The sequence below is a fragment of the Cynocephalus volans genome, chromosome 12, assembly GCF_027409185.1.
Source record: "Cynocephalus volans isolate mCynVol1 chromosome 12, mCynVol1.pri, whole genome shotgun sequence".
NCBI classification, from domain to species: Eukaryota; Metazoa; Chordata; class Mammalia; order Dermoptera; family Cynocephalidae; genus Cynocephalus; species Cynocephalus volans.
The window spans coordinates 89,863,544-89,878,045 of record NC_084471.1 but is presented as its reverse complement, the minus strand read 5'-3'; the positions used below and the strand labels follow the sequence as shown (position 1 = coordinate 89,878,045).

The 14,502-nt window shown below is 36.1% G+C and overlaps 1 protein-coding gene across 2 annotated transcripts in view; it reads right to left on the bottom strand.

Annotated features, from left to right (window-relative positions):
- The window catches only part of SOX5 (SRY-box transcription factor 5), a 338,183-nt gene that overhangs the window by 15,041 nt on the left and 308,640 nt on the right, over positions 1–14,502 (bottom strand). Inside the window, exon 10 of one of the 2 annotated variants that reach the window (XM_063075388.1) lies at positions 12,866–13,011. The exons of the other annotated variant lie outside the window; for it this stretch is intronic. Within the exon in view, the coding sequence (XP_062931458.1) occupies positions 12,866–13,011 (146 nt within the window). The remainder of the gene's footprint in view (positions 1–12,865; positions 13,012–14,502) is intronic. 2 annotated transcript variants of the gene reach the window in all.

Here is a 14,502-nt window from a genome sequence, read left to right as displayed (position 1 = left end):
GACAAGATGATCTGCACGCTTTCTCTCTTAATAAAAACTAGCAATTGGATAACAACCACATTTCCTTTGGAAAGATGAGTCCTTTTTGGCAAATCAAATTTTATACAACTCTACAGGTTTGCTAAGATCAAGGTAAAACATTGGGTTAAGCCTGTTTTTACTTCTGATTCTATGTTGACTTGAAAAAAGATCCAAGTGAACTGTGTATCACCCACAGAAAAAAAAGAAAATTGCACCCCATATAGTTTCTTGGGTTCAAATGACTAATTCTAAAACTCAACATCCAAAGAACTATTATTAATGTATTAACATTCACTTGGGGAGTTTGGTAGCTGGGCCTGTGCTCTGTGACTTATCCAATGGCTTGCATATGGAAAACAGCAGGTGTACTATTTGCATGTGACACCAGGCTATGGTGGGAACCAACAAGGACAGCCAAAGAGATGTGGGCAATCAGTCAATGAGGTGTGGTCAGTGTAGATCTACAGTTTCTAAGCCAAAAACCATTACGAACGGCAAACTGCCGTGAGGATTAATGGAAAGAGGACATATTTAAGATTAGAAAATAATAGGTTTTGGCATCAAGGTCATCACATTTTAACCAAACTTCGCCATATTACTTTAAACAAATCAATTAGCCTCTGTGAAGCCCCAGAAACCTAATTTGTAAATTGGGGGTTAAATATATGATACATTCTCATTAGTTTGAAAAACTCAAGATAGATATGCTTTTAATATCAGGAAAAAGTCAACGGGGAAAATTGAAAAGACAAAAATTCACATAAGAATTACAGGCATAGTTCAATTGAGTACTAAGTACTCTATTATGGTTATGATCCTCTACTCCCTATGGTCACACAAATATGCATTAAAAATGAGAATTTTAGTAACAACTCTGAAGATTGTTGAGATCTTCCCTCTTGTTTATCATTTACCACAATGTATTAATATATCATTTTTTTTCTTCATTTCATATTCAGGCATGATGAGTTACTGTTCCATAATATGTCTAGTACCTATTTAAATAGAAAAACTTCCCTACTCCATTACTTCAACTTACTTAAAAACAACTGAAAATTCACTGTGTTTGCAAAGGCTCAAATGGACATCCTATGCTGATATTTCACAGAGCAGTCAAAACAAAAGAACATGCAAACTATAGCTTAGAGGAGGTAGATATTTCCTTAGTTACCTACTCCTAAATTAAACAGTATGTGAGTAGATAGTTCTTCTTTTATTCCCTAAAATTGGGATTCCTATAAGTGATGAGCTTTGCTCCTCACTAGACACACATACACAAAGAGAGAGAAAGGCTGTGGATCAGCTATCATAATGCACATCCCTGAAATAAAGCTCACAAAGCTATAAAACTCATAAAAAGCACATGCATGAAATGACAGAACAGAGTGTGACTGTCAAATGTTGACTCAGTAACAGTTAAACCCCTTCTGGCAGCACTTTTTCATGGTCTCCTACTATACTAATGACATGGGAAGAAGGAAAAAAAAAAAAAAAGGTTTTTAACCCTCCAATTATGTAAACCTCACAGACCACCAAAGAAGATGAAAGATCATTTATGATGTCATAACAATTTATCAGTTGGCTATTTTTTTCATCAGCTTAAGTAAAATATAAAGAAACAATGCATGTGTCTACCCCCTCAACCTCTTGGTTTCACTCTTGCTTATTGATACCTCTGTTTTCTAGAAAATTAACATCCACCCACTTAATCTAACAGCACAAATGGGAAAAAAGGTTTTCTTGTAAATTATGTATAAATTATATGTAAATACACACACTCTCTCTCTCACACACACACACACACACACACACACACACACACACACACACACACACTCACATATATGCAAAAACACACTTCCCTAGAAGACCAGCAAAAATACAAGTTGAAGAAATCTTTTACTAATTTTACCCCAGCCAGAGTTTGGTACTCTGGACTCTGGTATTCTAGAAGAATATTTTTCCATTCATTTTCTGCATCAGAGAATCACAGGTGTATATGAGCTAAGGGATTAATTAGAAGGGTCCATTTGTGTCTTCTGGTCCAGTCATCCACAAAGTCAGCCTTATCTAATCCCAATTTTTTTTCCTTCCAAGTTCAGAGATTCCCCCATGAATTAGAACCCATAATTTTATTCCAATCCAGTATCATTTATGAAATTTGGTAGCCAGCTTCACGAAAGTTTCTGAAGTGTAATTCTGGTCTTTGGAGCTGAGTTTCCGCAGTCACTCTGATCAAAGTGAAATGTATCAGCAGTTCAAGTTTTTTACAAAGTACTATGAAGTCAAGATAGATGGTGTGGTTTAGAAAGAAACACACAGTTTCTATGAGTTCAAGAGTCTGGGGCTGGCTCGTTAGTTCGGTGTTAGAGTGCAGCCTTACAACACCAAGTTCAAGGGTTCAGTTCCCCCTGCAGGCCAGCCACCAAAAGAAAAAAAAAAAACAAAAACAGTCTTATCCAGGTGAATAACTTTCCAAGATAGTAAAACGACTTGTGGATAATATTGATGAATTCCTATTAATAATTTTTAAATAATTGATTTTAAAGTAGGAGAATATTTGAAAGTTGATGACAAATACTAATCCTGATTTTAATGAATGAACAGAGAAATCTGAGGAACAATGACCCGAGCACTTAATATGTATTCCAGAAAAGATAGAATTGACTGCTATAAAGATTAGTTATGAGCACTTAGCAGTGGATGTGGCAACAAGAAGAAGCTAGTATGGATTAACTAAGCAAAATAATCTGACAATGCCATCAGTGTCTTTTTCTCTGGATTGGAATGCAGACCATGCAAGCTCAATGACAATAACTGTCTGGACTTTACTCAGCTCTGGATTATGCTCCTATCAATTTCCTTGCTGTCATGATGGAAAATTACACAGGACCCCAAAAAAGAAATTGGGTGGAGTGGAAAGAAGAGATCAACAGTAGCTGCCTTTAAATATCTTAAGAACCTCCATGTTTAAAAAGAGTCAAGACCTGTTATTTGTGAAATATAGAATCTGCCCATATGTAGTCAAAAGACAGAACACTGATCAAAGGCTGTGAGTTATCAGGTGACAGATAATGAACCACTGAAGGAAGAGATATCTAAGAGTCAGAGCTGTCTACTGAACGGGCTGCCTCAGAATGTAAGAAATTTCAGCTCCCTGGAGGTTTCCAAGTGGTGGCCATATGACTACCTGCCTGGTGTATTAGAGGTGTTGAAGAGGCATTCACCGTCAGATGATGGGTTGGTTTGAAAGCCCTTTTCATTTTCTTTCGAATCTGCAGTGCTAGGATTTTATGTCCTACTTGACTGGACTCTACCTAACAAAAGCAAAATATTTTGACAAATGTATACAACTGCATTTTATCTATCCATAAATGATAATTTCCTCAAGAATTGTTAATGGATAAATTTCAATATTCAAAGCCACTCCATGTATAATCTAGAATTCCATAACCATTTTCTTAAATTTAAGGAAGATATTTCAAATTATGAAGAATACAAAAAATTATGGTTATTCTCATATAATTTGTGAGGAGACTGTCCAATAATATTCAGATTTACAGATTTAAGTACTTTGGTAAAAGACACAGTTATACATCCAAATTCAACATTACTAATTTAGTCCTTAAAACAGGAAACCACTGTCATGGAGAGGAAAAAGTCACTACTGCCTGGGTGTGTAATGTACAGAAAAGCCACTCAAAGGAACATATAGAAAACAAATGATTTAAAAGAAGGTACACATGAAGACTGTCACAGTTAAATAGTGACCCTTTTTTATTTCTTGTAGTGGTGCTTATGGTGTGTACACATAGAAGGGGGAAGGCAGGAGAGGAAAAAATTAACACCTGGGATTTCAAATGCCTGTACGTGTGGTCAAGATTCAACCAACATCTAAAAAAAGACATTGCTGTTCTTTCAAACCAGGGCGGACAGACATACTGTGAACACTGAGCCAAATCAGAATGGTTAATGTGAGAAAAACAGAAGGCCAACAAAGAAAAATAATAGAATTTATAACCTACCCAGGATGTCCGGTAGGTGGGAGGGCTACACAGATATAAACACAAAACTGGAATGTTGTCTGATGATGATTGTTCTATAAACAATGTGTGACTCAGTTCCTGAGCTACAGAAACATATAGGATTTTTCTCTTTAATTTTTCCTTTTCAAGGAATAAAAGCTATAAAACTGACAGCATTCTTACAAATGTAGCCTCAGTAGCCACTAGTTACTTCAGTTAAATAAATATAATTGGACTATTTTCCTGGCTTGGTTCAGAAATGCTGGGTCTGACAAATACAAGCTAGCCCATCAGGGCTATAGTTCACTTTTCAATTATCCATGGTAGTTGTAGGTGAAGAGAGAGAGAAAGAGTAGAATAGATATTTAAAATCTCATGTTAATGGGCCGAGCCCGTGGCGCACTCGGGAGAGTGCGGTGCTGGGAGCGCGGCGATGCTCCTGCCGCGGGTTCGGATCCTATATAGGAATGGCTGGTGCACTCACTGGCTGAGCACCGGTCATGAAAAAAAGACAAAAAAAAAAAAAAATAAATAAATAAATAATCCTGTATATTTAAAAAAAAAAAAAAAAATCTCATGTTAATGAACAGCTAACACTTCGTCACATGTTTTATCAGAGCTAATAAGAGAAGCAAAGTAAACAAGACTGAATAAGTAAATAAGGTTTTTTTTTTTTTTTTTGCTTCCCTGGCTCACTCTCTAGTGAAGGGGCTGGTGCCTGATAAAGAAAGGAAGAGCTAGGAATGAAGCAGAAGCAGGCCGCACAAGGAATTGGAAAAAAGATGTGCAAATTGTGGGGATGGTGATGGCTTAAATGAGATTTTTGTGATAAAGCCTCAAAAATGTACTTAAGAATACACATGCCCAATGCTGGGTACAAGCTAACTGAACAAGCACTGGGTTATCTTCTTGAACTCCTTCTCCATGGTCCATTAGAAAAGAGACCCCACTTCGAGCTAGTCGGCCTAGGTTCAAAAACTGATCTACCACTTGCATTCTTCCAATGTTCTCAAATTTCAAATTTTAATAAAATTTTTAAAACAAAGAATACTGTTCTACTTACATTACAGAGTGAGACTGAAATGTGAAAGCACTGAAAATTGTAAGGCATGAAATACATATCAATAGCCATTATTACTCCCACGGCTCAAAGGCATAAGTATGTCTTTCTCACTTGTAAAGATGAGGATAGGTATGACTGGACAGATTCAGTGAGACCCTTGGAAATTCAGAATATTTTCCTGATTATTTCAGAATATTTGCTTGATGATTTTTAATCCATATTGGTAAAACACCTTGCAACAAACGGTAACAGAAAATACATCTACTAAACCTTAGAGAGTAATTGAAAAACAAATTAATTATTTAATTATTTCAGTGTCTTCATGTGTACCTGTCTCAAACACAGCTATTTGATCTTTAGGAGGAAGAAGGGATCAAGGGAAAAAGGAAGGCAAGATCATTCTTGATAGACCACGTTTTTAAAAATAACACATCAGGTCCCACAACAAAGTGAAACTTACTTTACTTACAGAAAATTGAGAAAATTCATAAATATAGAGACATGTATGTAAATTTATAGCCCCATCACTTTGGCATAACTATTGCTTACATTTTGTTGTATATTCTTTTAGTCTTTTATCTATACACCATGGAAATAACGCTTAAAAAATATCTAGATCATTCTCTACATAGTGTTTTCAAATTGCTTTTTTCTAGGAATACTATTGCGAGCATATCCTCATATCCTTAAATGAATAGACAATTTCAATCATCAGAGAGGCCTGTGGGTGTCTCTCTGAAAGCCCGATTTGGTGTGCCCTATGAGTCTTATTTTATTGGACCATCCTGCACTAACCCCTCTACCAGAATGATGTAAGGAACACAAGACTCTCTGTTTGAAAACATGCACAGCTTTTCTAGGCTTGAAAATTAAACCATAAAAAGTTTACTGAAAAAAAAAAAAAAAAAAAAAAAAACCTTTAAAAAGCTCCTTAAAAACTCACACCATAATTGCTCCCCACCAAGCGTGGGCACTTGCTAGCTGCAAGTAGTGGCACTGTGACAAATGTAGCAAAACTGAAAGCGGGCTATACTAAGAGAAAGAAAAAGTCTTCCACTGGCCATCTGTGAAAATAAGGCATGTGGCCATTAAATGCAGAGGCTGTAAATATACACAAACTCCATGAAGCAAATGGCAAAAAAGGACTAAACTTCAAGCTCAAACAAATCAAAATGTTTAATGCATAGTTACCACTGCTGGACGAAAACAGCTCTGATCTTTGCAGTCTGCAAACTCGGCATGTATTTCAATTAAATACCCCCAAAAAGAAAAGAAAGAAAAAAGAAAGAAATGAAAAGACACAGAAGAAAACCGTTGGGAACAAAAGACTATAGACAGCCCATACTCAATTTCTAGAAACAAACAGCCCCATTAGCTTGCATCAGCCTGTCAAGAATGTCGATTGGAATTATTGAAAGGCTGACATACAGAGTGATGGATGGGTAATGACATAATACCTGTTTGCCTTTTTGTCATGGTCTTTGAAAACTGGCTGCTCTGTGCTGATAATATTCACCAAGGGGTGTTCCTCTCCCCTCCTGTCCCATAAGAAGTGTTCCCTAGCTAAGACACTGAGAATTAAGAAGGTTTTATGAATGAGAAACAAAAGGAAAGAAAATCTAAGGATCAAATGCCAACCTGCAAATAAAAAGCTGATCTAGATTTTCTAGTAATCGGTTGCTAGAAAGCAGTTCCCTATCCATTTTATATATATTTTCAGAGAAGAGATACTCCAATAATAGGGCAAATATTCAACTTCAGATTTTGTGTATCTTTTAATTAAAGTCACCAAATAATAATTACATGTAAATGTAGATTAAAAATAATGTATACTCACTTTTATAAAAAGAAAATATTAATCACTTACATTATTTTAATTTATTCCTATGCAAATTCTAACCAGAGGATTTTAAAAGACTGGAGCATTTTTTTTTTAACACACGCAAACATATACACACACCTCCCCGAAAATCTGCTTTACCACACTGTTGCAATGATGTCTCTCATTTCCTCCAAAGAGTTACCTAATACGCATACCTTCTCTGTAAAGTTTTTCTTGTCATTGAAATATCTAGTTCTAACTTGGCTCCTCTAATTCATTTTAGCTAAAGGCAACACTTACAAAAGCTATCCATAAATCGTTAATTGGAGCATTTTCCACTGAATGAAGAGGCATGAATTCCTTCATATTCACTTCTTCGAAGCAAAACCTGTAATTCACAATTCCTCACAGGCCTTCTCCTTATCTAAGGGAAGAAGCATGTGTTAGATAATGCTGAACTACATACACTGTGTCAGTTTCTGAAGAGTTAACACTGCTGGCCCCATCCATCAGATGGCCAGTGAAGCATCAGGAAAGAATGATGGATGTAAAATTATTACAGGGCTGCCATCCGATACACTTACTGCCATTTGTAACTAATGCTGGGAATGACACAGTTTTTTTTTTCATTATTAAACATCCACATTAAGTCAACATTGGTCACTGTCGTTTCATGTTTGGCACTCTGTTAAAGGGAAAGAAAAGGCTTGACAATGGCAGAAAAGAAGAAGTTGTAATAGAAGAGTTTCCAAGTGCCAGACTTACAAAATTAACCTTTGATACAAATCAGCCTGTATAGTCTGTGGTAAGACTTCTTATGAATACGACTGACAAATGGCCAAAAAGCAAAACTAGTATCTTTACTGAGTAAACTATTATTTAAAACATACATGCTGTTAACCAAATTTTCATCTTATTCTATAGAAATTTGCAAAGAATTTTCACTGCACCTCAGAAGGAAAAGTTGAGACATTTTTTCCAGCTTTTATTTTAAGTTATAGATGAATTCATAGCATGCATACATGTTTATATTCCAGGTACACTGTAGGCAATTAATGTTTGGTGAATACATTCTCCACCTTAAGAAACATATGCATACATCTGCATGATTATTTTTGTAAGTGACAACTGTTTTACATAAGAAAAGCAACACAGAGGAAGGTCTTAACATGTGTAGAGCATGTGTGTGAATACACAATTCATAGATTTAGCCTGTTATCAAGCAAAGCTTTCTTGTGCACAAGCTTGTATATCATCTAATTCTTTATAAACCACAGACAAGATAATAATAAGGCCCTGGGCATGTGACAGTGGAAGTGCAAAGGATAGACAGATGACAACAATTATATAACAAACAAAACAAACCAGTTTCATGAAGGAAATATTTGAGAGCTTTGATATCATTTTTATAATGTAGCTGTAGCTGACAATTGCCTTTTCCTACCCAATAGCCATTCTGGTCCTTCTTTTCTTCCCTGCTAATATCACCTTTCATCTCAGGATATCCCTTGATCTCAGGGAAGATAGGATAAGTTCTCTAATTCAGTTGCAGAAAATAATTCATGATCAATTTAAAGCAGTCTCTTTTCCTTTGGTTGGTATTGTCCAAAGATGTGCATATGACCCAGTTCCAGCCACTGAGATGTCTGTGGAGGTCAGCTTGAGAGGGGAAATAAAATGTTCCTATACAAGTATAAATGAAGGCTGAACTTAGCAAAGAGAAAACTACTTCTGCTTCCCAAGTCTACCTGCCTTCGTGTGGACGGGGTAGTTGTAGGTGAAGCAACATTTTGTGACCCAAAGGGAAAAGCCAAGACAATCACAGATTTAACCCTGATACCATTGAGTCGATGAACTAACACCACCAACCTCCTACTCCTGAACTTCATTATGTGATTTTAAAAAGTAATCACTATTGGTTTAAGCTAATGCATTTAGATTTCCTGATGCATGTAATGAAGTACATTTCTAACGGATACAATAGCACAGGCACAGTTTTCTAAGGATAACTACATTTGGAATGAGGGAAATAAGCTGGGAGACCTGTTCTATTTCTCATTTCAGTTGAGTGCAATGAGTCTCTATTATATTAGTAATCAGGACAACAAAAGCTGAGATTTTTATGATCTCTTGTTAGGTATAGACACTTCAAACACAAGATCAAGACCAAGTATACAGTTGGTTGTATACTCAAAATTGTGCCATTTGGGCATTAATGAAGCAACGTGAGTGTTTTTAGTAAAACAAATGTATGAGAGTCTTTCTCTTTCTTCCTACCGGAGAAGCTTACTTTTTCATCTATAACACTAATCTGTAACAGAACTATGTGGTAAAAGATAACATTATTTGAATATACAATCAGTCTATAATTAACCAGAGATGACAATTATAAATAACACTGTGTCCCAGAGTTTCCAAGAAACCTGACACACACAGTTCTTGGTTATGTTGAAACACTTCCAAGAAAAGTAAAGAAATGAAAAATCTTTTAGAAGTCTTCAATTAAAATGTGCTTCAGTAAAAATGACTTTCTTGATGTGTTTTGGTACAAATCACTGGAAGGACTGTAAAGTCCCTGTCTTTACACCTCTAATTGTTTTCACTGTCCAATTACAGCTTTTCAGAATTAAGACCTTCTAGTTGGGACAACTATGTTGGCTATTTGAAATGTGAAGAAAAGATAATGTGCATAACCTTTGTGTACCCAAGAAAACAGATCTCCACTGCAGGATTCCAATTATCTGGATCTCAGGTCATAGTTTCTGTCATCTTTTAGACCAATGTAAAGCACCAGGCTGAAGATCTTTTTTTCCCCTTTTCCTTTCTCCCAGCTTCCTTCCCATCCTTCTTTTTGCTCAATCTCCCCCACTCTTTACATTTCACGTATTTTCTGGGTTTAGCGAGTTAAGAACATTATTTTACATAAAAAATGATGTTTTGTGATTCAAATGATATGAGAAGATGATAGTGCAAAACGTAAGAGGAATTTATCATATGTTCTGTTTATGGCTTTCATTAAGAACTATGAAACAAAATTTCAGTTACTGATCTACAATATGCATTGACCATGGACAAAGCTGGGTGGTCATAAAAATCTAATAAAAAGGTAGTTATTAGCAAAATAACACAATATGCATAGTAATGTTGTTTTATTTAGAATAACAAGTATCCACTTTTGTAAGCTCTGGTATATGTGATCTGATGAGCTAAGCAATATGGAGTTTTTATTCAGTTTCTATAGGTGGACTCACACATAAATATGCAACGATTAACGCTCAAAATAATAATTTGATCTAAACCAAAAGCTCAATAAAGGCAGAGGCCATGCTTTCTGGCCCAATATAATACCTCCAGTACACAGCACAGTCCCTAATACATAGTAGGTGCCAGTGTTGAATAATTACTAATTAAAAGACACAAATATGACATTATTATCTCATTCTCATGAGTTGCACAGATATAAATGGATCATTAATTTTGTAGAAATGACACCCAAGCTAGTTCAACAGGAAAAGGCAACGTAACCACAAAGTACATTAATTCCCACTTCAAAGAGCTTCAATAATCTCAATTTCATTCTCAGATATCAGGGATGAGCTAATTCAGATCCTTCAGTTGAGAAGGTTTACTTATACAAGAGTTAGTCATACTATTACAATAATGGAACTGTTTCATCTTCGTCATTTAAGATTTTCACTTAAAAACCTATAAATATATAAAAATATAAAAAGTTCAAGACGTTACTCAATTACATTGAAATCGCAAGGTGAAGAGATCCGGGAATAATAACCTTCTTGAGACTAGACATCCTAATTGGCCAACAGGTTTTGGTAGGTATTATTTCAGAAATAAATTTTTTTTAAGAAAGTTGTTATAACTCTACAAAAGAGAAAGAAAAATTGAAGCAGTAGCTTTCAACAGACAAAAATCTCACTCTCGCAAACCAAATAGGAGGTGCTAATCAGAGAAGTAATATAAAGCATGACCATGGAGGTGGAACGAGAAGTGGAAACACAGCCCCTGACCGTGGACAAGGAGGAATAAAGTGAATGCAGATGGTTCCACTCTAAGTGTTACTTAATCAAACGGCTGTGCAGTCACTGGAGCCAGAATAAAGTCATGTGTTAGAACAACAGCTGATCTGTATTAGAGAAGATTAACTCACAGTGCCATGGTGGAGGGCCCAGGATTATTTTATGTACTTCCATTGCCTTACAAGCCGTCAGCACAATTATTGCCCTCCGATGTGAATGACTGATCTGTAACCACAGCTAAACAGCATGCTGCTTAGGGGCCTAGGAGCTTCATGAAGATGAATTTCCATACCATCAAAGTGCTTTTAATGGGCTCCCTGATCCAACCACAAGGCCTGTTTTGCAAGTATATAGAACTCAGGATGAAGGCTTCCTGTCCAAAAGGATTTGGTCGGTTGTCACTTGACAATTCCCAGCCAGCACAGGGGAAGAGAGGGGGGAGATAGGTAGAGTTGTCTCTGCTTTGGAGGATTAAAAAAAAAAAAAGAGTACAGATGCTTGCTGAATGCAACCAACTGCTGTATCCACAGCTGAATTCAATGCGCTTAACAAATAACGGCAATTTAGCTATGCTTGCGAGGAATAGCTTGAGTCACTTTGCATTAGCATCTGGCTGAGTGTTAAACTCATTTCTACATGGGGAGCAGAGAAAAGGAATTTCTGTCCAAGCATCCTTTCAAGAATGTTTAAATATTTGAATATAAATTCCTTTATGCTTGCTATCATTCCTTCTTAGAGCTGTCACTTTGCTTCTCCCCTTCCCTTCTGGTGCTTAGCTGTAAAAACGTTGTGCCCTTCTCACTGCACCAATGTCGTACTTCTCGTGTTGTGTGACCGCAAGGAATGTATACTGACCCACGCTTTGCTCTCCCCTCTGGAGACAGAACAGAATTGAAATCATTTCTCCATTCCATGTTAGGACCAGAGAAAAAACAGTTGTGACAGGATCATCCATACGTTTCACCTTCACTATGCATGTTGCTAGCTTCTTAGTGGTTAAACATCAAATTGCATGTAAAACCTGGGAAACCAGAATGCTATCCAAATTAGCAATCTGCTCATTCTGGACAATTCTGTTTGACTTATAAGCTTCCCATAATGATTAACCTTCAAGTTATTACTAAGTAGCTGATCATTTTTTCTCTTATCCACTGAATCTATTTATCTATAGGATTATGGAAAGGTGATTTGGTAACACTCTAAAATTACAATTCAAAACATATCAAATATTACCAAAAGAAGTACATCACCCTGAACGTTCTATAATAACTTGTAATCTTTTTCTGAATAAAATGCAATGTAGGCTTCAACGAAAGAGCTTGAAATCATCATATCACAGATAAATTCACAAGTTTCATTGGCCCTAGGTATAATAATGTCAAAAGTTTTGAAAAGCACATTTTGTTTCATGATAAAGTCAAATTTTCCAATTGTGCAGTCACCTAACACTTGACAGCACTTTGCACTGGAAACATATGACAAGCTCGGGATCCTAAATACTTAGAATATGAGCGTGGGTATCATCCAAGCTTATGCTGATTAAAGAAGATTCAGCATTTTCAAATCCAGCTCATCCCCAAATACAAGTTAAGCATCTCTGTAAGGCAGAACTTTCACTCTGACTGAGATATTTCAAATGCCACTTCATTTTAATACAAACTGGTGGCATAAAAGAGGATACTAACTGTCAATAAGGTTTGGAGATGAATAAAGAAAAGTGTAACCCTTCCCATTTCCAGATGGTTTTGATTAGGATGGGCATGGGGACTTCTCTGTTGATGCAGGGGATAAAAGGAGAGAGAATCAGCATTCTGAATATAGTAAGAAGATGAAAAGATAAAAGGGAAAAGCATTCAGACAATTAACTATTTCTGGAAAGTAAGCTATTTTATGAACTAACCTTTTCGGTCCGGCAGTTATTGAGACCTAGACTATTCACAACAGCCACCTTCCCATCAAGCACCTGTTGTTCCCGCCGAAGTTGCTCCTTCATCTGCCGAGCTTCTTGGATTGCCTTGGTGACAGCATCATGGTCATTTAAGTAACCTGGAAATGTGACAGATCAAAAGATATGTTTTGTACAAATGCATGGATCGGCTAACTTTTAACCATAAAAATCACTTCTTTTTTGGGTAATGGCTAGTGTCTGGCATATAATAACTTATTCATGGAATTTGTCTAAGATGAATGAATAAATGAACGATTAATTGGTAATGACTGATTTACACAGTCATACATGAACATGTTTCCAAACATCTGTAAGAAAAACATAATATTTAAGCAAGTAAAATATGGTTGTTTCCAAGTATTTGGAAAGAAGTTTAAAATATTTTAAAGTTTTAAATTATCTGAATATTTCATAGTGCAAAAATAAAACCTAGCTTTGATTTTTTTCCATGCAAGGAATATTTGAATGTTACCAAAGGATAGAGGTTTTGATAGTCATCACTATGATTATTGAATCTGTTATAGTATTAGAAAGGTCAATTTAGAGTTTGTGTATAGCAACTACTGTATTATGTTTGCTATATACAGGAGGAATAAATCATTATTAACTGACTGAAAGAAGAGCATTTTTCCCCGTAAATCCATTTATGGTGAAATACACCACAGGTGGCACTGGTTTGCTATGGATACAACCTTTAATACTTAAGAGGCTAAAATTCGGGCCAAGCCTGTGGCGCACTCAGGAGGGTGCGGCGCTGGGAGCGCGGCGAAGCTCCCGCGGTGGGTTCGGATCCTATATGGGTAATGGCTGGTGCACTCACCGCCTGTAGTGCCGGTCACGAAAAAGACAAAAAAAAAAAAAAAAAAAAAAAGAGGCTAAAATTCAAGCACAGAATGTAACCAAGCACCTGTAACTGTTTGATAAGAAATTGTGACTACTGTTAACTAGTCACACTTAATTCACACTTTTAATGAGATGGTCAAATGACCAGCCTGTGTCTGCAGCTCTATAATCCATGGTTAGTACAAAAAAACACTACCAAAATATTTCTTTTAAAGAACAGCAGGTGTAAGGAGCAAAACTAATTTTTAACTTAATGTTAATTGTAGCACGGGTCATTTATTTATTTGATGCACATTATTACGGTGATCTGCGTGATCTTAGAGTACAATATTAACAGAAAAAGATCGCTTTGCAAATATTTTAAAGAAAAGCTAATATCTCATCTTTCTCTTTCCCTGTCTTTTAACTAGGGCATAAAATGGCATAAAATGAATCTGTAATATGAAATTGCCCAGAAAAGGGACTTGTTTGTGACATGAGGCTAAATCTAACCATATCCATTGGTGAATTGTGACAGATGGAGGGACTGTGAGACAGAAGGCAGGCACTAATCACACATAAAATGACCGGCTTGCCTCAACATGTTCCATGGATTCCAGCAAACTTTACACCCTAATCCATTTTTAGAACAAAAAACATCTGGGCCATAAATCCTCTAATCTGCCAAAACACGCTATTAAATCCCATGATTTGTTGAAAAACACTAAGATTAAAGAAAGGAAATATAAAATGGCTAACTGCCGTGT